At 49.5% G+C, this 25,074-nt stretch overlaps 1 protein-coding gene across 1 annotated transcript in view; it reads right to left on the bottom strand.

The window, feature by feature from the left end:
- IGSF9 (immunoglobulin superfamily member 9) overlaps positions 1 to 19,493 on the bottom strand; it is an 86,790-nt gene extending 67,297 nt beyond the window's left edge. The window contains exons 1-2 of the mRNA XM_056852672.1: positions 19,418 to 19,493; positions 15,084 to 15,278 (exon numbers count right to left, since the gene is read on the bottom strand). Coding sequence (XP_056708650.1) covers positions 15,084 to 15,278; positions 19,418 to 19,475 — 253 coding nt within the window. The 5' untranslated portion in view covers positions 19,476 to 19,493. The remainder of the gene's footprint in view (positions 1 to 15,083; positions 15,279 to 19,417) is intronic.
- Between the last annotated feature and the right edge of the window lie 5,581 nt (positions 19,494 to 25,074).

Here is a 25,074-nt window from a genome sequence, read left to right as displayed (position 1 = left end):
GAGGAGGGCGGGGTTTGGAGAGGGGGGGCTTCAATGCCATAGAGTCCAATTGCCAAAGCGGCCATTTTCTCCTGGGAAACTGATTTCTATCACCTGGAGATCAGTTGTAATAGCGGGAGATCGCCAGCCACCACCTGGAGGTTGGCAACCCTATTCGGGACAGATAAAAGGAAGTATTTCTTCGCTCAAGTAGATTAGCTTGTGTAACTCACTGCCACTGGATGTAGCAACGGTCACCACCGTAGACGGCTTTCAAAAGGGATTACACAAATTCATGAAGGAGAAGCTGATCAATGGCTATTAACCGTGACGACTACTAAATGGAACCTCCTCGTTCAGAAGGAACATGAGAAAACTCGGGTTTGTAACCCCACTCTTCTTCATATTAAGGAGGCATTGTGTAAACCTCCCCCCAGAGCTGGCCAAGTGCTCACAAAACATTTGAAATAGATATGGGTTCGTCAATGGAGCCCTATAGGACAGCACCGCACATATGCAATGATCTGTGGGAACGGTAGGGTTGCCAGCTCCGGGTGGGGAAATACCTGGAGATTTTTGGAGCAGAGCCTGAGTAGGGCGGGGTTTGGGGAGGGGAGAGACTCCAATGCCATAGAGGCCAATTGCCAAAGCAGTCATTTTCTCCAGGTGTGCTGATCTCTATCGGCTGGAGATCAGTTGTAATAGCAGGAGATCACCAGCTAGTACCTGGAGGTTGGCAACCCTAGTGGACGGATTGGTGCAGGCCATGGCATTTGGTAGTGGGTGGGTGGGAGGCTTGTGGGTAAGTAAAATGAACTTTGTCAGCGTTATAAATTAAATTATGAGAAGTCTGGGGGTTCCAGGCTGCTTCCAAACCCGACTCATCACCTTGAACCTGTTACCTTTAATCCGTTCCCTTTAATCCTCAGTTATGAAGCTGCTGATGATCACCTTCCCTCGGCAGAGAATAAAAGGCGCTCTTTTTTTGGCCCATTGCTACTTCCCACATCCTAGAGCAAAGCACGCTTTTGCACATGACGCCAAGTGACAGCCTTCGAGTCTCTTTCACGGGACTCGCCCACATGCGGGAGCCTTCTCGTCCGAGAAAAGACGGGTGCGACCAGCTTGCATAACCCATCCTAGCAAGTGTGTGTCCAACCACGGGTTGAGCAGGCCTGTGTCAAAGCATCCCGCCTTCCGGGACTGAGAAGAGGTTCAGGGGCTGAGTCTTGGGGGGGCTGGGGTTAGAAGTCGGCGTGCAGGTTTCCTTTGGGCAACGAGCCGATTTCGTGAGGACCCTCCGCGCCCGATTCTCTCCCCGAGCGTGCCTGGGCCTCTCCCACCAACGGCCGCAGAAGCCTTTGAAAAAGGGCCACCTGGGAGCCATGGGAACGCCATTAATCCTTTGGGCTGACCTTGACGGATAAAAGGGGTGGGTGGGGGAAAGAAGGGGGCTGGTATCCCACTCAGCCCACCCGCCCACCTCTTTCACTCCTGCCAACCCCGGCCCGGGGCCTCTCCTTCAACTCCCTAACCCAGGCCACGAGGGAGTGCTGAAAAACGCACAGCCGGCTGCCATGGGAACCTCTGAAATACGGTCTCCCTCCACCCCCATCCCTGCCTTCTGCACCACAGGGCCCCAATACCTTGAAGAGCAGCTTGGTAAATGTACCGTCGTCCCCTACGAAGCGCGAGGGGCCTGCCTCCACCCTCCCCGCTCCGGAAAGTGACTTTTGCATGCGCAAATGTGCACGCGCCAACCATTTCGCACCTCCTTCATAGCAAACAGAGTCCAGGCTGGGGCGTTGTAAGCCCACTGGGACCACGGGATAAGGAAGGGGGAGTCAAACGGTCCCTTCCTTATCTTTGCTCTGCTCTGGTCAGACCTCACCTAGAGTTTTGGGCACCGCAATTCGAGAAGGATGTAGACAAGCTGGAACGTGCCCAGAGGAGGGCAACAAAGATGGTGAGGGGTCTGGAGATCAAGTCCTACGAGGAAAGGTTGAAGGAGCTGGGTATGTTTAGCCTGAAGAGAAGACAGAGGGGATATGAGAACCATCTTCAAGTACTTGAAGGGCTGTCATATAGAGGAGGGTGCCGAGTTGTTTTCTGTTGCCCCAGAAGGTCGGACCAGAACCAGCGGGTTGAAATTAAATCAAAAGCGTTTCTATCTAGACATTAGGAAGAATTCTCTAACAGTTATAGAGCGGTTCCTCAGTGGAACAGGCTTCCTCGGGAGGTGGTGAGGGCTCCTTCCATGGAGGTTTTTAAGAAGAGGCTAGATGGCCATCTGTCAGCAATGCTGATTCTATGACCTTAGGCGGATTATGAGAGGGAGGGCATCTTGGCCATCTTCTGGGCATGGAGTAGAGGTGTGGGGGGGAGGTAGTTGTGAACTTCCTGCCTTGTGCAGATGTAGGGTTGCCAGGTGCCCACTTTCCGACAACAGCCTCCCGCCGGAGAGGAGGGACCTGGCAACCCTATGCAGGGGGTTGGGCTAGATGACCCTGGTGGTCCCTTCCAACTGTATGATTCTATGACCAGAAACCCCTGAAGCCAGGGATGAAGTTAGGGTCGCCAGATGCTACATGGCTACCAGCGAGAGCTTCTTCTTTGCGTTGGCGCTGGGGAGCTATTTGCAGCGCGATATCGTCACTTTTACCCTGGAAGTGCCAGCATCCCACAGGACGCTCCAGCTATTTCTTCCAAAAACTCTATGGAAATTGTAGAGTTTTTGAGGAGAGCGCTAGAGCATCGCTGGCACTTCCGGGGTAAACCTAGAAGCGCCAGCATTGGGCTGCGTGCTGGCCAGCTGAGGGGTGGCAGGCAGCCGGGTGAGTTGGCGAGCAACTGCCCGCTATTATTAGGTAGTTGGAAACCCTATAGGAAGTGACTAGATGGTCTTTATGGCCCCTTCCAACTCTATGATTCTAAGTGGATTGGGAGTAGGGTTACCAACCTCCAGGTAGTAGCTGGCGATCTCCTGCTATTACAACTGATCTCCCGCCGACAGAGATCAGTTCCCCTGGAGAAAATGGCTGTTTTGGCAATTGGACTCTATGGCCCTGAAGTCCCTCCCCTCCCCAAACCTTGCTCTCCACAGTCTCCACCCCCAAAATCTCCAAGTATTTCCCAACCCAGAGCTGGCAACCCTGACTGGGAGAAAGGGTGTGTAGGAGGCCATGAAGCAGAAATGACTGTGATTGGGCGTGTGTGTAGAAGCCAGACAGGGGATGAAGACAAAAGAAGATTAGACCAATTTATGAAGGGATCGGTCCCTGCATTATCCTACAAATGGACCTTGAGCTTCTTTGGAGGTTCTAGCAGGGGATCGCAGTGATCGAATACCCTTGACTGAAGAACGGTACACTCCTTCTATCTGGGATGGTTGTCCTCTTCCACTGATGCGCAGCTTCGGGAGGGATGTGCATGGAGCGGTGAGGGAGGTAGGGGACACCCGCCCAGCCAGCCAGATCAGCTGAATCAACCCTGGCGATCAACGGGGTGACAGATGTCGCAGCCAGATCGCCCTCACATCCAAGAAGGGATAGGTCAACCATCGGCACATATCGGTCATGATAATTGCAGGGGAAATCGCTCTGGGGAAATCGCGCTAAGTTCAGGCACAAGCAGGAAATCATGATTTACTTAAAGGATAGCACGTTTGAGAGTTTTACAGATACCACGGACCGCCAAAGAGACAAACAAGAGAGTTCTAGATCAAATTGACTCTGAATTCTCCCTAGAAGCTAAAATGACTAAACTGAAGCTATCATCCACACCACAAGAAGACAAGACTCACTCGGAAAGACAATAATGCTAGGAAAAGTTGAAGGCGGCAGGAAAAGAGGAAGACCCATGATGAGAAGGATTGACTCAATAAAGGCAGCCATGGCCTTCATTTTGCAAGACCTGAGCAAGGCTGTTAACAAGAGGATGTTTTGGAGATCTTTAATGCATAAGAGAAGAGCAAGAGTCTAGTATCATCTTAAAGACTAACAAAATTTCTGTCAGGGTATGAGCTTTCGTGAGTCACAGCTCACTTCTCCAGATACATGAAAGCTCATACCCTGCCAAAAATTTTGTAGTCTTTAAGGTGCTACTAGACTCTTGCTCTTTTCTACTGCTACAGACAGACCAGCACGGCTACCCATCGTTATTTAATGCATAAGGTCACCATAAGCTGGAAGAGAATTGACAACACACAGAACTCACAGTACATGAAATAGGGTTGCCTCTTTGCCTTGGCGAGAGGTTTTTGGGGTGGAGCCTGAGGAGGGCGGGGCTTGGGGAGGGGAGGGACTTCAATGCCATAGAGTCCAATGGCCACAGTGGCCATTTTCTCCAGGGGAACTGATCTCTATCGGCTGGAGATCAGTTATAATAGCAGGAGATCTCCAGCTGGTACCTGGAGGTTGGAGATGGAGGCAGCACAAGGCTCAACAATAACATAAAGAAAGCAAATAAGCCTAAGCTAGTACGGGAAAGGTATTATTTCTTTCCTAAAGCAAACTAACAAAACAGAAAAATACTCTTAAGGGAAAGCGTGTTACACCACACGCTAGGATGCCTCGCAGGAGATCTCCAGCTGGTACCTGGAGGTTGGAAGAGATCCAGACAGCACTCACACAATATATATTAAAGTACTAATTTATGAAAGTGAAAGAAGGTGCAAAAGTGAACAATATATACAACAAGGTAACAACAAGATACACATATAGATATCAATGGCAGTCCAGCAGTTCAATATATAGATATCCTGGGAGTCAGGTAAGTCAATGTCAATTCCTGAGTATCCTGAGTGACAGGTAAGTCAATTTTTATAATCAAATATAGACTTCTTTATGTGTTGTAGATTGCTGGAAAGCAGGTGTCCCAGGCAAAAGCAATTTTGTATCCCACGGGGGAACAAGGCATTGATATCTATATGTGTATCTTGTTGCTACCTTGTTGTATATATTGTTCACTTTTGCACCTTCTTTCACTTTCCTAAATTAGTACTTTAATATATATTGTGTGAGTGCTGTCTGGATCTCTTCCATTATCCATACAGCACTGAGCCTTTCTTTTTCCAGGTACCTGGAGGTTGGCAACCCTACCAGGCCCTCCAGGAACAATTGCCCCCCCCCCCCAATCCTTAATTCCTAGCCTCAATACTGCCCTTTGTAAACAGCGCAAGACATCTCTCCCCTCTTCTAGTGACAAAGAAGACAACCTTGCTGCCCACGTGGCCAATTTTCTTGCTAACGGTCCACTGTCTTCCCTAGGGAATCCGCCTGCGGCCTGCTTTAATTACCCGATAACTAGAAGAACATCCCCGCCTACGCAGGGGCTGCTGAAGGCCCGTCTTCAAATCCCCAGCGGTGCCAATTAATAGCTGGGCGGAAAATCCCGTCCATGAGAACAACCTTGGCGTGACTCCCCGGCCACAGGGCTAAACATGATGGCAGCTTACAGAAGCAGGGGGGCACACACAAGCCACCGTTTCCGTTTCACAGCCCTACGAATCCATCCCACCTTGCTGGGAACAATTCTGCTTCCCCCTCCACCCAAGAAAAGGAAGTTTTTGGTCCTCAAGATGAGGAACAACGTCATACAGCACCCACTGGCTGGTCTCGGTCGTCTGGAGAGCAGCTGTAATTTCGGGGGTGCCAGCGTGGTGTAGCGGTTAAGAGCGGTGGACTCTGATCTAAAGGATCGGGTTTGATTCCTCGCTCCTCCACGCGAGCGGTGGGAGGCTAATCTGGTGGACTGGATTTGATTCCCTGCTCCTACCCCTGAAGCCAGCTGGGTGACCTTGGGCTAGGCACAGCTCTCTTTGAGCTCTCTCAGCCCCACCTACCTCACAGGGTGTCGTGAGGAGGGGAAGGTGATTGTAAGCCGGTTTGAGTCTCCCTTGAGTGGTAGAGAAAGTCGGCACATAAAAACCAACTCCTCTTCATCTCCAGGCCCCACCTGGAGGTTGAGGAATCAAAAGTCTGCACTTGTTTGAAGCTCAATAAAGCACATCTAAAGCAATTTGCAATCAGTTGTATTCTGAGGAAGAGCCTCACCTCAACAATATCCCAAGGATATAAATACAGAGCAAGGACTTGTTAATACACAGTAAGAATACATAAAGGTAAGTGTATATACAAGGATAATTCAGGTGCACAAAAGTTAACAATCCAGAATGGTAATGTCCAAATGAAGCACGGAACAAATTTCAATCGCAATGGGCTTCCAGTAAAATCCCCATTTTAGAGCTTTCATCAAGAAGTACCACGTGCCAGTATCACCTGTAATAAAATGCATGCCTACATAATATCCAAACAAATTTCCAAAAAATCACTTAGTTTGTAATAAATTAATTATAGTTCTTAAAAATATTTTATGCTTACAAAAATATATATATATTTCATCTTACATACCAAAATTGGAAAGAGACGTCTATTCTGCCATTTTGTCTAAGAGGCTTGGTCAGCGTCTGAAATGAACTTGGCTCAATCTCTCTTAAGGCTTTCATGATTCCACAGGTGCGTGCTGTCTTCTCATTAGTACTAACTCACCTGGAGGTTGGCAACCCTAGCAATGTGGAGAGGGGAGACAACAGTGGCAGCTCCCAAAATTCCTCCTTCTGCTAACCAAGATCCTTAATCTCCTTTGCAGTGAGCAGGCGCACACAGGGCACCTCAATGGGTGCCCAAAGCAACACTGGGGAGTTTGGGGTTGTCAGGATGTATGCATTCAGCTCTCCTTTAGGCCTCTGCACCAAAAGCATTCCCATCCCCACCACCTCTCAGCGTGTACCCCTCTTGGCCTCCAGGAAGAACAGCCCAGGATCCCCAGTGAGATGAACACACACATGAACACATGAAGGTGCCTTCTACTGAATCAGACCCCTTTGCTCCATCAAAGTCAGCATTGTCTGCTCTGACTGGCAGGAGCTCTCCAGGCTCTGCATCACCTATTGGCTAGTCCTTTTTAACTGGAGCTGCCGGGGGTTGAACCGGAGACCTTCTGCAGGCCAAGCAGAGGCTCTACCACTGAGCCCCCTCCCCAGAAATGAACACACATGCATGGTTTGGAGAGAGTGGACAGGGAGACGTTTTTCTCCCTCTCCCATAATACTAGAACGCGGAGTCATCTGCTGAAGCTGGAGGGCGAGAGATTCAAAACAGATAAAAGGAAGTGTTTTTTCCACACAACACATTGTTAAATTGTGGAACTCCCTGCCCCAGGATATGGTGATGGCTGCCAGCTTGGAGGGCTTTAAGAAGGGAGTGGACATATTCATGGAGGAAAGGAGTATTCATGGCTATTAGTTAGAATGGATACTAGTCATGCTGCATACCTATTCTCTCTAGTATCAGAGAAGCATGCCTATTATATTGAATGCAGTGGAACACAGGCAGGATGGTGCTGCTGCAGTCGTCTTGTTTGTGGCTTCCTAGAGGCACCTGGTCGGCCACTGTGTGAACAGACTGCTGGACTTGATGGGCCTTGGTCTGATCCAGCAGGGCCTTCCTTATGTTCTTAAAGCTGCCTTAGAATCATAGAGTTGGAAGGGACCACCAGGGTCATCTAGTCCAACCCCCTGCACAATGCAGGAAATTCACAACTACCTCTCCCCCCACACCCTCAGTGACCCCTACTCCATGCCCAGAAGATGGCCAATATGCCCTCCCTCTCATCATCTGCCTAAGGTCATAGAATCAGCATTGCTGACAGATGGCCATCTAGCCTCCGCTTAAAAACCTCCAGGGAAGGAGAGCTCACCACCTCCCGAGGAAGCCTGTTCCAGTGCGGAACCGCTCTGTTAGAAAATTCTTTCTGATGTCTAGATGGAAACTCTTTTAATTTCAACCCATTAATCCCATTAATTTCAACCCTTATACGGAATCAGACCTTTTGGGCCACCAAAGTCAGCATTGTCTACTCTGACTGGCAGCGGCTCTCCAGGGTCTCAGGCAGAGGTCTTTCCCATCACCTGCCGCCTGGTGAATAAGCCAGCGATTGAACCTGGGACCTTCCGCACGCAAAGCGGAGGCTCTTCCACTGAGCCACGGGCCCCTCCTTTCAATCTGGGGATTAGCCAAGAAACAAATGGCCTGCCAGCAGCATCAATCCAATGTCGGTGCCCTGCTGAGCAAAGTTCTTTGTTCGGGCCCCAGCGGAGCCCCAGCTCTGCGGCTTCCCCAAGGCGGCTGCAAAGGGGCTACTCCCTCCTCTCTCTGGCCGGGGCCTCTGACCCGCATTTCTGGCGTCGCCTCGGGAATTGCTCATATAGCCACGGCATTGCAGTGTGGTGATGGGGGCACGGTGCGGGGAGCGACAGAATGAGGAGAAAGAAGGGTCAGTCGAGGATCCAATTTCAAATAGCCCTCCCAAAGATGCACAATACTTTGGGAAACAGGTAGGCCCAATTTTGAAGGTATAAGGTAGAGCTGACCACATTGAGACCAGGAAACATGACCCATGCAAAGGGTTGCCAGGTCCCTCTGTGCCACCGGCGGAGGTTTTCGGGGCAGGTAGGGACTTCAGTGCTATACAGTCCAATTGCCAAAGCGGTAAAGTTGTCAGGTTCTTCTTCGCCACCGGCGGGAGGTTTTGGGGGCGGAGCCTGAGGGTGGGGTTTGGGGAGGGGAGGGACTTCAACGCCATAGAGTCCAATTGCCCAAGCGGCCATTTTCTCCGGGTGAACTGATCTCTATCGGCTGGAGATTAATTGTAATAGTAGATCTCCAGCTAGTACCTGGAGGTTGGCAACCTTACCCTTGCAGGACCTAACTCTAACAGAAAACTTGGACCAGGTCAAAAGGAGCTTCAGGTGTTCAAAATGGGGGGAGAGGAAGGAAATAAAGCAATAGAGGGAGCTGAATTCCCTCCCCCCCCATGCTGGTTTTGGGGTTGCCAAGTCCCTCTTCGCTACCGGCGGGAAGTTTTGGGGGCAGAGCCTGAGGAGGGCGTGGTTTGGGGAGGGGAAGGGCTTCAACGCCATAGAGTCCAATTGCCAAAGCGGCCATTTTCTCCAGGGGAACTGATCTCTATCGGCTGGAGATCAGTTGTAATAGCAGGAGATCTCCAGCTATTACCTGGAGGTTGGCAACCATAGCTGGTTTCAATGAGACCTGAAAAAAGCCACACACACACACACAAAAAAAAAAAACTAGAGAAAGGAGAACATGGAAGAAAAACATGCGCTACAAGAATAAAACACATTTCTGTGTTACCACTAGGGAGGGAACGTTTCAACAGATTTAAATCAGACAGCAACTAAAATAAAAGCCCTTTCGTCGACTTAAAAGCTCCCCCCAATTAATCAGTCAACACATTTTAAAATATATAACATGTATTTTAATAAATGTAGACTTAAGGACGGCAGACGCGGCAACCATCGTCTCAGAGGCATTCCTCCCGTCTGACACACATGGGAGAAAAGACCCCTTCTTTGATGGTTGCTTGTATGACACCAACATGATGTATATGTAGATTAAGTTATTAATTCAACTAGGATTGCCTTAAATTGGGCACCGGTCCCAGTTATCGCTCAGTCAGATGTGTGAAGAATGCATGGGAAACAGACGTTACAAGCCCACAGACAGAAGCGTCGAACACACCTGGGAGTAGCTGTCCGTCTGCCAATCTGTCAATATTATTTTAATAAACCAGCAGCTAAAACGGAGTACTCTTGGGTAATGTATGAGTCGGGGCTGATTAACCCAGATTCTGCAAGGATTCTCCCACAATCCACCAGGTTCTGCCGCAGCTCTCTATCCATGACACTCTTAAGTCTCCTCCGGCTCCAGCCTAGGGTTGCCAGCCTCCAGGAGGGGCCTGGAGATCTCTCATAATTACAACTAATCTCCAGACTAGAGACCTGTTCCCCTGCAGCAAATGGCTGCTTTGGAGGGTGGACTCAAGGGCATTATGCCCCACCTCTCTCCACACCCTGCCTCCCCAGGCTCTGCCCCCAAATCTCCAGGAATTTCCCAGCCTAGAGTTTGCCACCCCACCCCAGTCTCCAAGTTCCATCTCATCTCCACTGCCTAACCTTCAGTGGTTACTTTTGGGGCTTGCTAGCCCTGTACCGATAGGAGAAGGAGGCTGAGGCTGGAGAAGGGCAGCCATGAAGGAGCTAGAAAAGATTCTTAAGGGTAACGACAGGTTACTGGCCACCAAGATCAAGTTAATTCATGCCATCGTATTCCCTATTACTATGTATGGGTGGGAAAGCTGGACAATGAATAAAGTTGATAGGAAGAAAGTAAATTCCTTTGAAATGTGGTGTTGGAGGAGTTACGGATACGCTGGGCCGCCAAAAAAACAAATCAGTGGGTTATAGATCAAATCGAGCCTGAACTGACCCTAGAAGCTAAGATGACTAAACTGAGACTGTCGTACTTTGGTCACATTATGAGAAGACAAGAGTCACTGGAAAAGACAATCACGCTTGGAAAAGTTGAAGGCAGCAGGAAAAGAGGAAGACCCAACCAGAGATGGATCAACTCTATAAAGGAAGCCATGGCCCTCAGTTTGCAAGACCTGAGCGAGGCTGTTAAGGATAGGACGTTTTGGGGGACATTGATTCATAGGGTCGCCATGAGTCGGAAGTGACTTGACAGCACTTAACATACACACAGCCCTGCTCAGAGGGCCATTGTTGAAAGCATATCCGATATATCACCTATTTCCACCCTAGTTTTGTACGTTCTATAGGTGCACCAAGAGCTGGTGGAGCACAGCACAGAGAAAACACAAGGCACAGTCACCCTGAAAGGTAGACCAGAATTACTATGCCCACATTGCAGATGGGTTTGGGTGTGTATAGGAGCCCCGTGGCGCAGAGTGGTAAGCTGCAGTACTGCAGTCCAAGCTCTGCTCACGACCTGAGTTCGATCCCGACGGAAGTTGGTTTCAGGTAGCCGGCTCAAGGTTGACTCAGCCTTCCATCCTTCCAAGGTCGGTAAAATGAGGACCCAGATTGCTGGGGGTAAAGGGAAGATGACTGGGGAAGGCACTGGCAAACCACCCCGTAAACAAAAGTCTGCCTAGGAAACGTCGGGATGTGACATCAGCCCATGGGTCAGGAATGACCCGGTGCTTGCACAGGGGACCTTTACCTTTTACCTTGGGTGTGTATATGAGGCAGAGGGTGGCTTGTGTAAGGCTGCGTAGTGCAGGGGCACCCAACCACGTCAAACCTGTGGGCACCTATGGAATGCTGAAAACGGAGCGGACACTAGCACAAAATGGTGCCGTGGGGTCCCAGGGCAATCACAATATGGCTGCCATAGGCTTCAAAGCCAATCACAAAACGCTGGGAAGGGTGCAAGCCAAACATCCTCTTATGATGGGAGGCAGCTGTTTCTCTCTCCCTGCAGATGCAGAGATGATACCTCCTGGGATTTCCTGAAGCATATCCTTTCTCCATTGAGATGGAAGAAAACCAGGGCTGGCTCTTTCCTTTGGGGAAGAAGGAAACGGGCGACAAGAAACACACTGCTGGTTGCCGCGTCGGGGGAAATCACTGAACTAATGAATCTGGGGCAGAGGCGAGATTTGTTCCGCTCGTGTGAAAGCGGGAGAACTGGGTACGAACACAGATTTGTCCCAATCTTGTAGAAAATAGAAGAAGGAGAATTGAGGGATGTGGGACATGGACAAGAGAAGAAACGTTCTTTCCAGCCCTTCGAAGCATTTTCCTCTCAGCTAAGCAGACTTCCTATATTGGTTTGGCTGAGGAAAACTGGGTCAGGGTACAGATAGAAGGTTCCCTACTCCTTGTCTTCTCACTCTTGAAAACCAGATCTCCCCCGCCCCACACACACACAAACCGGGATGTATTGGCGACTGATCTGTGTTGAACACACCCTGATCTCTGGCTATCAATTCTAGCTTGAGCAAGTGCGGTGTAGCGGTTACGGCATTGAACTAGGATCTAGGAGAGTGAGGATCGAATCCCCACTCGGCCCTGGAACCTTGCTGGGTGTCCTTGGGTTGGCCACTGATCTACCTCACAGAGAGGCTGTGAAGAAAAAAAATGGAGAAGAGGAGGCTGGTGTAAACCCCGATGGGATATAAATAAGGTAAACAAGTAAACAAAATGTGTGATACCCATTTACGGAGTAGAAGTGATGACAGGGTTTATCACATTATAAAAGGGCCGATTCAGATATAGGGAAAGGGCAGGGGCACTGAAACAGTTGAGCACAAGACATTTCTCCTGGCAAAGCTCCAAGTTCAGGATGGACAAAAGTACATACTTTTTTTACACAAGTGATTAAAATGTGGAATTCACTACCAGAGGATGTGGTGATAGCCGCCGGCATAGATGGCTTTAAAAGGGGATTAGATATATTCATGGATAAGAGGTCTATCAATAGCTACTAGTTATGGTGACTAAAGGGAACCTCCACGTTCAGAGGCAGTCAACTTGTGAATATCAATGCTAGGAGGCAACATCAGGGGAAGGTCTCGGCCTCTATGCCCTGTTGTTGGACCTCCTGAGTATGTGGTTGAGGCCACTGTGTGAGACAGGATGCTGGACTAGATGGACCACTGGTCTGATCCAGCAGGGCTCTTCTGATGTTCTTATGAAGGTTTTGGCCTCTATGCCCTGTTGTTGGACCTCCTGAGGAACTGGTTGGCCACTGTGTGAGACAGGATGCTGGACTAGATGGACCACTGGTCCGATCCAGCAGGGCTCTTCTGATGTTCTTATGAAGGCCTCGACCTCTATGCCCTGTTGTTGGCCCTCCAGAGAAAGTGATTGGCCATTGTGTGAGACAGGATGCTGGACTAGATGGACCACTGGTCCGATCCAGCAGGGCTCTTCTGATGTTCTTATGAAGGCCTCGACCTCTATGCCCTGTTGTTGGCCCTCCAGAGAAAGTGATTGGCCACTGTGTGAGACAGGATGCTGGACTAGATGGACCACTGGTCCGATCTAGCAGGGCTCTTCCTATTATGTCCTTATTACGTTCAGCCAAGTACACACAGTACCAAGCATGGCTCATTTCTGAGCCTAAGGGGTAAGCAGCAAAAGCCTCGCTTTCCTCCTCCAGCCAGCCAACCAGCCAGCCACCAGCCTATCAATTAGGGTGGGGTGAGAAGCCAGCTCTGCTCGGGGGCTTTTCCTGCCTTGCTCGAATGGGTGCCCACTGATGTGTACAAAGACCCGCTTCCTCTGGGAACCAGCCAGCCTGCTCTACTGCCTGCCCCACCCTCAGCGCCTGTCCCTGAACACCCGGGGGGCGATTGGGGGCTGGCGGGTTCTCTCTCTGATCAAATCTGACAGTTCACGGTGGGCGACACTCTCCAGTGGAGCCTGACTTACCACCTAGTTTGGAAAGGTGAGTTAACCATCCAGGGGTCCACGTGCACCACACATCCCTGGAAAGTTCCCTTTGGGGGGGGCACCCCACCAAGGGTTATTTATTCAATCAAAAATAATTCTCCATCAGAGAAGAATTTTTTTTTAATTGGAGGCTTTATTGTGCTTATGTGAGAACAGCATGCTATGAGGAGTCTGATATGGATAATATAAAAATGTGTTACTAAAATGTATTTTTGTTTAACCTCAACAGAAAAATAGAAATACAGAAATAGAAAACAAATATATTTTACTCTAGAATGTTAGAGACTGAACTGGGACAAAAGGTATATTCACACCCAGGGTAGATATATAATTTCTTCTTCTTTTTTATATAATTGAACAGTAGATCTAAGATTTGATGCATTATTGTAATCCCCAATCCCCCTTACCCCCCTTTTTATGTTTACTTCTTTATTCTTCCGGAAAAATAAACTTATTTGGAAAGAAATGTTACGAAGGAAAAAAATTCTCCCCGCTTTCTCCACAAATGGGCATCCCAAGCAGCTCCCAACAAGCAGCAAAGAAGGATATCGATCACAGAGATGCCAACCTCCAGGCGACAGAGATCAGCTCACTTGAATAAACGGCCACTTTGGAAGGTGGACTCTATGGCATTAAACCCCATGGAAGTCCCTCCCCTTTCCAAACCCCACCCTCTTCAGGCTCCACCCCCAAAATCTCCAAGTATTTCCCAACCTGGAGCCAGAAGCCCTAAGAATTCACAGTTCATAGGACTGTTATTAAAATAGGAATGACTTAGCATAGCTTATCTGGAGTTTCAGGACAGTGAAGGGATTTGGGGCTTAGAAATCATATAGGAAGGAAAGATTTGGTAAGGGCAATTTCCCCCACCCCTGCGAGACCATCATAAGGCCTGGCAAAAAGGCTCCCTGGTAGACACCAGTGCTGTCCGTTACCCATTCACCCATACCCAGATAGCACATGGCCAGGGTTGCCAATTTTCAAAAACTAGCCGTGCTCCTGGATTATCAGCTGCCCAACAGGCCAAATCAAGGAAAGGAAACTTCTGCCTCTGTGGAGAAAAATTTGGGGTTTTTTTCTACCTAGGGTTGCCAACCTCCAGGTGCGGCTTGGAGATCACCTGGAACTGCAACTGACCGCCAAGCATCATTGGGGGCAAGGTATCAAGATGAGAGGGGAAAGTCTGACCTGTGGCATTTGGGCCTGGAAAGCAGCAATTAAAAATGCTTGAGCATACATGAAGCTGCCTTATACTGAATCAGACCCTTGTCCCATCAAACTCAGTACTGTCTACTCAGACCAGCAGCGGCTCTCCAGGTCTCAGGCAGGGGTCTTTCACATCACCTATTGCCCAGTCCTTTTCAAGTGGAGACGCCAGGGATTGAACTTGGGGCCTTCTGTGTGCCAAGCAGAGGCTCTTCCACTGAGCCACAGCCCCTCCCCCAAATAAACCTGACATCCTTTTATTGGGATCAGGATGTACAAGCGGACAGGATGAACTGAAAAACAGGCATTGACAGGCAACCGATGAGCCAAACGAGAGAATCTTATTCTCACAACTGCAGCCAGCGTCTTACCAGTATTAAATCCATGGGGCGACGGTAATGGAGTCCAGCGGTTTACAGAGGTCCCATACATTTGAGAACCAGAGACTCAAGCTTCTATGCCCAAATTTCTAGGAATATCAAAAAATATACCTCCCCATCCACTGCAAAACCGATTAGCTTGCCTCTTCAACAGAGTACAGACCGCAACGCTGACTTACCAACGTACTCGGGATCCACGCGCGGGGAATAGAGGCCAAACTTGATGAAAATGGGGAGGAGGAAGCCAAAGCGCACCCACTCGATGACATAGAGGGGGGGGCTTGCCTCGTGCGGCTTGAGGAGATCGCAGGCCAAGACGACGCTCTCACCTGTCCGGCCTACCACAGCGCGGGGCTCTGCCTCACCGTTACCTGCTGGTAGTAAGTGGACAGAAAGTATAATAAGCCTCAGGGAGTTGGAGTCCCCTCCGCCCCACCATCACATCTCAAAAGGTTTAAGCAATTTGAGTAACACAACAAATGTTACTAAAGAGGCCTATGTTGAACACATGAAGCTGCCTTATACTGATTCAGACCCTCGGTCCATCAAAGCCAGTATTGTCTGCTCAGACCGGCAGAGGATCTCCAGGGTCTCAGGCAGAGGTCTTTCACATCACCAACTTTCCTGGTCCCTTTAACTGGAGATGCCGGGGATTGAACCTGGGACCTTCTGCACTCCAAGCAGGTGCTCATCCACTGAGCCACAGCCCCTCCCTATGGCTCTCCAGGGTCTCAGACAGAGAAGTCTTCCACATCACCTACTTGCCTAGTCCCTTTAACTGGAGATGCTGGGGATTGAACCTGGGACCTTCTGCATGCCAAGCAGATACTCTACCACAGAGCCACGGCCCCTCCTTATGGCTCTCCAGGGTCTCTGGCAGAGGTCTTTCACATCATCCACATGCCTAGTCCCTTTGACTGGAGATCCTGGGGATTGAATCTGGGACCTTCTGCATGCCAAGCAGGTGCTCTTCCACTGAGCCACAGCCCCTCCCTATGGCTCTCCAGGGTCTGTGGCAGCGGTCTTTCACATCACCTACTTGCCTGGTCCCTTTAACTGGAGATGCCGGGGATTGAACCAGGGACCTTCTGCATGCCAAGCAGATGCTCTACCACTGAGCTAGAGCCAAGGACCCTCTCCTGTGTTGTGCTGGATGAAGGGTTGCGGTCCAGAGGAATGATGCAGGGGCCAACAGAGGCCTCAAAGACAAGACTTTGGGCATCATTAAGAAGAAGAGTTGGGTTTTATACCCCGCTTTTCTCTAACTTTAAGGAGTCTCAAAGTGGCTTACAATCACCTTCCCTTCCCCTCCCCACAACAGGCACCCCATCTTTTGGGAAGTCAAGGTTCGTGCTTTGGAGTAGGGGAAGACTTGCAAGGAAAGCATTATGCGTGCATGCTCGCACTTAGTTTGTGATAGTGCACAATGCCCCTCAGTCATTTTCAAGCGTTCAGAGAATGCTCAGAATAAAGGCCAACGTTCTCGCGACCGAGCCGAGGGGTGTTCACTCATCACTAGAAATTCACCAAGCGAAGCACTCTGCAGCAAGCAGAAGGGGAAATCTTCACCTGCTGAAACTCAGGCTGGGTACAGACGTGAATGAGCTCGAGGGCGCCGTACGCACATACTTCCCCACCTCCTCTCGCACGCAGCTGGATAATTAGATTCTTCCACGATTTTGAGACACGTTGTAGCGCGCCGACATTTCTGCTGACGCTTTGTCCTTTCCCTGCAAACTAGGATTCCGAACACCGGTTCAATCCTCGTTGGTAAGGAAAGCACAAACCACTACGGTTCCTTGGGCAAGGGGAAGTCTCTAATTAGCTGGCTGCACACGAGGGAAGGAAAATGACCGAAGATCCCTCGAGCGTGTTTGCACAGCTCTGCGACAGGAGCGTGGCTCACGTGCTATTAAAGGCGCAAGGAGCCCTGCCGAGAAGAATTATATCGGCAATATGAACTCGTGTATTACTGCAGCGCGGAAGGCACCGGGCAGCAAAACGGGGGGGGGGGGGAATCAAATGGGCGGAAAGTTGAAAGTTGCAGAAGTCCCTAAGAAAACTGGGAAGTCACACACTCGGTTGGTTATGTAGGCTGAGCGCGAAAGAAAGTTACGTTGACAGCACCCACTGCCCAAGGGGCTGGCAAGAACTGCTAAAGAAAATAGTGGTGCGCACGCGATAACATTTCTCAATTGCAAATCTGACTTCAGTGTGAGCAAAATAATCTCTTACGTTCAGGCCTAGGGAGCCAGCGTGGAGTAGTGGTTAAGAGCGGTGGTTTGGAGCGGTGGACTCTGATCTGGAGAACCAGGTTTGATTCCCCACTCCTCCACATGAGAGGTGGAGGCTAACCTGGTGAACTGGATTTGTTCCCCCAACTCCTACATATGAAGCCAGCTGGGTGACCTTGGGCTAGGAACAGCTCTCTTAGAGCTCTCTCAGCCTCACATACCTCACAGGGTGTCTGTTATGGGGAGAGGAAGGGAATATGATTGTAAGCCGGTTTGATTCTTCCTTAAGTGGTAGAGAAAGTTGGCATATAAAAACTCTTTAAGTGAAGAGCACTTTAAGTGAAGAGCACTGCTCCTCCATATGAGCAGTGGACGCTAGTCTGGTGAGCTGGATTGGTTGTCCCACTCCTCCGCACGGAGCCAGCTGGATGACCTTGGGCTAGCCACAGTTCTTAGAGCTCTCTCAGCCCCACCTACCTCACAGAGTGTCTGTTGTGTGGAGGGGAAGGGAAGGTGATTGTAAGCCGGTTTGATTCTTCCTCATGCTTGGAAGAGCATTATCTGCAGTGGAGAAAGGTTAGGGCAGGGGTCCCCCACCTTTTTTGAGCCTATGGGCACCCTCTGGAATTCTGACACAGGATGGTGGGCGCAACCTCAAAATGGCTGCCCCTGGAGGTGGAGCCAACCTCAAAATGTCAGGGAATGAGGTTATGCAAAAATCGAATGTAACTCTTCACCATTTCAGGTGGAATCTCTGATTAACAGGATGCCTTTAAAATGAACATATTGTTTAAAAATAATTTCTTGCACACATATAGCTGGCTTTCGGTCATACCATGAAGATCCTTGTACTGGCAGCTGCTGCTGAAGACATTTTTAAAAGTGTGCACAGTCAAACAGATCTCCAGTTGCCAATCAGAAGCCTCGCTGGGCAGCAAAAGCTCCATCTGACCCTGCCAACTTTGTAAAAAAAAAACTTGGCAGGCGCCAGGAAAAGCGTTGGCAGGTGCCATGGGCACCATTTTGGGAAACCTGGGTTACAACTTCAGGGGTCTGCGGAGCTGAACTGCAGCAAATGCCCGCTAGGAGCTATTATAAGCTCTCTGACAACAGAAGAAGAAGAGTTGGTTTTTATACCTGGATTTTCTCTACCTTTTAAGGAATCTCAAAGCGGCTTACAATCACCTTCCCTTCCTCTCCCTAGTGAGGTAGGCAGGGCTGAGGGAGTTTGGAGAGAACTGGGATTGATCCGAGGTCACCCAGCAGGCTTCATGTGGAGGAGTCGGGAATCAAACCCAGTTCACCAGATTAGAGTCGGCTGTTAAACACTACACCGCTAGGGTTGCCAGTTCCAGGTTGGGAAATACCTGGAGACTTCAGGGGCGGAGCCTGAGAAGGGGAGGGTTTGGGGAGGGACTTCAATGCCATAGAGTCCAATTGCCAAAAAAACCCCATTTTCTCACGGGGAACTGATTTCTATTGGCTGGAGATCAGTTGTAATAGCAGGAGGTCTCCAGCTAGTACCTGGAGGTTAAGCAAAACAAAAACAAGGGCACCTCCGTGCCTATATCTTCAAGGTTTGGAAATTAGCACGGGTAAATGGTACACAAATGCACAGAGCCAAGTTATAACAAACAAGTATATAATAAGTGATAAAGCCAAAGGACAATGTGTAGCAAGTAAACCTAACCAATGTGTGACTAATATTTACATTAAAGCACAAAGATCACAATGTAATTTAACAGGCAAAAATGTCCTCTTCTTAATGTTTCAAAGATGATCCTATTGATCATCTTTGAAACATTAAGAAGAGGACATTTTTGCCTGTGAAATTACATTGTGATCTTTGTGCTTTAATGTAAATAATGTAAATATTAGTCACACATTGGTTAGGTTTACTTGCTACACATTGTTTGTCCTTTGGCTTTATCACTTTATCATTTATTATATTCTTGTTTGTTATAACTTGGCTCTGTGCATTTGAGTACCTGGAGGTTGGCAACCCTATACACCCTGCTGACAGACCCTCACAAAATGTAGCCAGCAGTTGCTACCGCCCACGCAGGCTGAAGGACAAGAGCAGGAGAATGAACATGCTTTTGAGCTGCGAAAGAGAGACAGAAACCAGAGAACGGTGTGAAGGAGTAATCGCCAGTGTGCATGAAACCGAAGCCAATCGTTATCGCGGGAGCTGAATCAGATATAGCGACTTGGACATTTTTCTACGAGTAACTACACGCCCACACCCCCCGGACGACGGCCCGGACGCACGGCCTTACCCTCAGCGAAACTGCTGCAGACCAGGCCGAGGTAGACAGTCCATAAACACCAATTCATAGCACAGCTGCCTCCGCTAGACCCCCTCACGGCACCGCCAGGCCCAGACACGTCCTCTCGCTGAACCACAGAGCCGTCAAGTCTTACTCGCGTGGTCGTGTTGGGATGGAGCAGAAACTCGGGCCGTCTGTGCGTCCCGGGATGCTTGCAGCTTGGAAGATCTTGGTCAGTTTTCAAGGCCCCTGGCAATGGTATCTTGAGGCCCGGCCTCTACTTCTCAGCCCCGCGGCGTCCTACGAGAAGCATGGATTTCGAGCATCCCAGAGAGAAAATGTCAGTGGAGGCAGATGATCCTGCAGCCACACTCTTCCGCCACGCTCGTCCTCAGCACAAGCCAATGCCTGTTGAGCACAATGTCAAAAAAGGGAGAATAAATTAAGAAAGGTCCAGATGGACTCGGCCGCAGATGCCCGCATGCCTCTGCCTCCCCGCAGGTACACCAAATACGACAAGCGTGGATTTCATCTGCTCGATGAATTCCTCACAAGAAGGAAGTCCGAGGTTTCAAAGCATTCCCCTTTAATCTCCCGCCCTCGGTGTAACCAGCCTGGTGGAGCCAAGCCAGGAGATGCAAAGCAAAAGGAATTGGTCACAGTTGCCAGATCTTCAAGAGCCAATTTGATTTGCACTGGATGTTCATACATGCATTGAGTGAGCCAGCCCACAAGTTCAACGATCAAATGACCCACATCTATGTCTGAAATTCGTCGTTTTGCTTGTGAGCCTTTGCCGGACGGAAGTGCCAACTAGTGCAAACATCATTAACTCTTACTGTAAACAGAGATACAGAACGTAGATTAAAAAACCTACACAACAGGGCCGGGGACAGACAGGAGGACTGTTCTACAAGCCCAGAGGAAGCCCCAGGGTTGCAGAAAAATATGCAATAAGAACATAAGAACATAAAGGCCATGCTGGAGCAGACTAAGGTTCATCAAGTCCAGCAATCTGTTCGCACAGTGGTCAACCAGGTGCCTCTAGGAAGCCCACAAACAAGACAACCGCAGCAGCATTATCTTGCCTGTGTTCCACAGCACCTAATGTAATAGGCATGCTCCTCTGATCCTGGAGCGAATAGGTGTGCATCATGACTGGTATTCATTTTGACTAGTAGTCATGGATAGCCCTCTCCTCCATAAGAACTTAAGAAAGGCCATGCTGGATCAGACCAAGGTCCATCAAGTCCAGCAGTCTGTTCACACAGTGGCCAACCAGGTGCCTCTGGGAAGCCCACAAACAAGACGGCTGCAGCAGTACTATCCTGCCTGTGTTCCAAAGCACCTGATATATTAGGTATGCTCCTCTGATCCTGGAGAGAATAGGGATGCATCATGACTAGTAGCCATGGATAGCCCTCTCCTCCAGGAACATGTCCACTCCCCTCTTAAAGCCTTCCAAATGTTGGGGTGGGGAGGGAGATCCAAGCCTCAGTTCGTGTCAGCAGGGAGGGGGAGTGGAGACATAAAAATGAAAAGTTAGGAGAGAAAGAAGATAAGCTTTAGAGGGCAAGAGGAGAAGAAATGAAAAAGGAAAACATAAGGGGGAGGGAAGATGGGGAAATAAAAAATGGGCGCGTGAGTGAGGAGGGACAGAGGCTGCCTGGGGGAAACAGAAAAAGGCAGGTATGTAGGTGGGTGGGTGGGAGGGAGAGAAGGAAAGGCAAGAGGCAGCAAGCCAAGACAGAAAGGAAAAGAAGGAAAACAAGAGGGAGAGAAGGTGGGGTAATCAGATTCCCCCCCCTCAAGAATCCTCATGGCTCCTCCACTTATAATTACGCTAATCCCTAAATCCGCAAGACAGGGGAGACTACCCATCAATGTTCTCTTTGGCTCCTCTCAGGCGCACTGTTTGGAAGATCAGCACATGAACACATGAAGCTGCCTTGTACTGAATCAGACCATCAAAGTCAGTATTGTCTACTCAGACCGGCAGCGGCTCTCCAGGGTCTCATATCTGGGGTCTTTCATATCACCTGCCTGCCTAGTCCTTTTAACTAGAGATGCAGGGGATTGAAACTGGGACCTTCTGCACGCCAAGCAGATGCTCTACCACTGAGCTACAGTGGTTAGCCCTCCACCTCTTCCGCTCCCTTGGGAAAACTTACCACCCGTGTTGGGGCATCCAGATCTGCAAGGTGCCGTTCATGCCAAGCCCGCCAAACCAGAACTGGAAACACACACTAAAATGGGATTCCCGATTCTGGTATGGAGGGAGATAATAAACCCAAGAGGGCTGATTTGGATGTCCCCGCCAGGAACGGTCTGAGCAAAAACGGCAAACCAGAACTTTAAAAACCAGAGAAAGAGGACACAGAATTTTTAAAAATACATAAGATCACAACCAGCCTCTGCCTACCATTCCAAACCGGCACAAAGACAGACCACATTTCCGTGCATCCATCTGCCTGGCTCTCGCTAATGCTTCTACGCCAGCGTGTTAATGGACACATTCTTCGGCTTTTAGAGCAAGATAACCGGCAAATTGCTGAGTTGAGAGAGCCTCCGCTTGACCAAGAAAGCTTTTTCACACACCCCTTCCCTTCCCCCTTCTCTCCGACACTTTAGCCTCGTTTTTTTCTCACATGTCTTTGGAAACCCGAAGTCCAAAAACATAAGAACAGAAGAAAAGCCCTGCTGGATCAGACCAAGGCCCATCAAGTCCAGCAGTCTGTTCACACAGTGGCCAACCAGAAGAAGAAGAGTTGGTTTTTATATGCTGACTTTCTCTACCACTCAAGGGAGACTCAAACCGGCTTAAAATCACCTTCCCTTTCCCTCCCCACAACAGACACCCTGTGAGGTGGGTGGGGCTGAGAGAGTGTGACTAGCCCAAGGTCTCTTAGCTGGCTTCATGTGTAGGAGTGGGGAAACAAATCCAGTTCACCAGATTAGCCTCCGCCGCTCATGTGAAGGAGTGGGGAATCGAACCCGGTTCTCCAGATCAGAGTCCACCACTCCAAACCACCACTCTTAACCACTACACCACGCTGGCACCAGGCGCCCCTAGGAAACCACAAACAAGACGACTGCAGCAGCATTGTCCTGCCTGTGTTCCACAGCACCTAATACAATAGGCATGCTCCTCTGATCTTGGAGAGAAGCTTGGTTGAAGTTGCCAGATCCAATTTGATTTGCACTGGACGTTCATACATGCATTGAGTGAACCAGCCCACAAGTTCAACGATCAAATGACCCACATCTATGTCTGAAATTCAACTTCAAGCTTCGCCCCTGCTTAGACCCATCTGGTAGCGCTGACCTAGATTCTCACATGAACATATGTAATACTGAATCACACCCTTGGCCCGTCGAGGTCATCTACTCAGATGGGCAGCAGCTCTCCAGAGTCTCAGGAAGGTCTTTCACATCACCCACTGCTTTTTAACTGGAGATGCTGGGGATTGAACCTGGGACCTTCTGCATGCCAAGCTGACGCTCTACCACTGAGCCTCTGGCCCTCACACCGAGCAAAGACTCCCCTTCTCCCCTTCCTGACATACAGGGTCTCCCAAAGCCCAACCCCCACTATTCCTCCCTCTTAATCTGAGAATCCCCTATGAGAGCGAGAGATTCTCCTCCATCATCTCTTTTCCCCTTCAGAGAACTTTTATTTCTTTCCTCCTCCTGTCACATCCAATTTTTACAATTCATCTAAATTAAAAACACATGCCTGTACTGGAAACCAACTCCACGTGGATTCCCGGCGGCCGCCACTCACACTGACGTGGGTGGTTCTCTTTACCCATTTCACCCTATCAGGTGTGTGTAAAACCCACTGTGGTATACATCTTGGAGAAGATGGCAATTTGGGTGTCATTTTTTCTTCTTGTTAAACTGGCTTAAATTGAAGGCAGGCAAGTCTTGAGAACATCAGAAGAGCCCTGCTGGATCTGACCAGAGGTCCAGCTAGCGCAGCATCCTGCCTCTCAGACAGCCAGCCAGTTCCTCTGGAGGGCCAACAACGGGGCATAGAGGCCAAGACCTTCATTAGAACATCAGAAGAGCCCTGCTGGATCCAACCAGGGGTCCATCAACTCCAACATCCTTATCTCACACAGCGGCCAACCAGTTCTTCTGGAAGGCCAACAACAGGGCATAGAGGCGGAGGCCTTCATAAGAACATCAGAAGAGCCCTGCTGGATCAGACCAGTGGTCCATCTAGCCCAGCATCCTGTCTCTCACAGCAGCCAACCAGTTTCTCTGGAGGGCCAACAACAGGGCATAGAGGCGGAGGCCTTCATAAGAACATCAGAAGAGCCATTCTGGATCAGACCAGTGGTCCATCTAGGCCAGCATCTTGTCTCACACAGTGGCCAACCAGTTCCTCTGGAGGGCCAACAAAACTGGATAATAGCAGCTGATAACTTCCCCTGATGTTGCCTCCTAGCTCTGGTAATTGAAAGATTTACTGCCTCTGAATGGGGAAGATGCCTTTGGGCACTATGTCCAGTATTCACTTATAGAGCTGTCCTCCATAGATCTGAAGTCCATCCAGGTTAAACAGGGGAAGAGGGAAAGCTTTGGAAGAACAAACCCCTGCACCAGCAGACCAGACTTTTTATCCAAAGACTATCCAAAGTCAACAACTGCTGGAAATATTTATAGGGCTCTACAGGGTGGCTCAAATGGATTCTGGTGTATCTGGAGCGGCTTCTAAATCAAGGCAGAATGAAACAGTTGCTTCTGATCCGGGGGTACCATTCAAGGCCAACAAACCAAATTGTTTCCTTCCGCCAGCATGAAAGGCACCATTTGGCTTCCCTGAACCAAAATCCCTCGAGTTGTCTTGCTCGGCAAGCACAACCCATCGATGACCCCCTCCCCTTTACCAGGACTAAAGGACAGATGGTGTGTTAAGATAAGTCTGCTGTGGCCTTATTTTAGGTACTCCTCAGAAGTGTGTTGAGGGGTCACCGGGCACATGGGCTCAGGGTGGCCAGATTGTAGAAAACCCGTTCCCGTCACATCTATCAGGCGCCTAATTTATTCTTCTTTTGGGCATCCCTGAAAGACCATTTGATTGATTTGCTGACTTCATTTCTCGTCTTTTCTAAGTCTGCCACCCACCCCGAGTCTCCATAAGAAAGGCAGACAACGAGGAAGATTCGCGCCTTTGGCAGTTTGTGACTCTCCGAAAGATCTTGGTTGGCAATATTTGGACTGATTGACAGCTTCTGGTGTTGGGTTCTCATCTGAACAGTGAAGCCTCATTCTTTTGTGTTGATTGATTGGGTGGGGAGGGTAACATGGTTCAACTCAATCAATGAAAATGCTACACTGCGGGAACCAAAAGAATGCTGCAAGGGTACCCACTCTCTGCCTTAGCATGTAGCTGTGTCTCCCCCCTCCCCAACTCGTAACTAGGTAGCCAGACGGCCTCTTTGTTGAGCCCCGCCCTAGGAAATATCCGGGGTCTGCTTCTGTCCAGTCAAATTAGCCAAAGTCGCTTTTTGTAAATATTTCAGTGACAGGTCGTCACTCACAGATCTAAGTTCTGCCCAGTGCCACTGACAGAACTGGCACGATGCAGAGCTGTATTTCTATTTACAGTTATTATGTGTAAATTTGCATCTCTAAGTGTAAATCAGACCTGAGTTGGA

The sequence above is a fragment of the Euleptes europaea genome, chromosome 7 (assembly GCF_029931775.1).
Source record: "Euleptes europaea isolate rEulEur1 chromosome 7, rEulEur1.hap1, whole genome shotgun sequence".
In the NCBI taxonomy this organism is placed as follows: domain Eukaryota; kingdom Metazoa; phylum Chordata; class Lepidosauria; order Squamata; family Sphaerodactylidae; genus Euleptes; species Euleptes europaea.
This window is presented reverse-complemented; position numbering and strand designations above follow the sequence as displayed.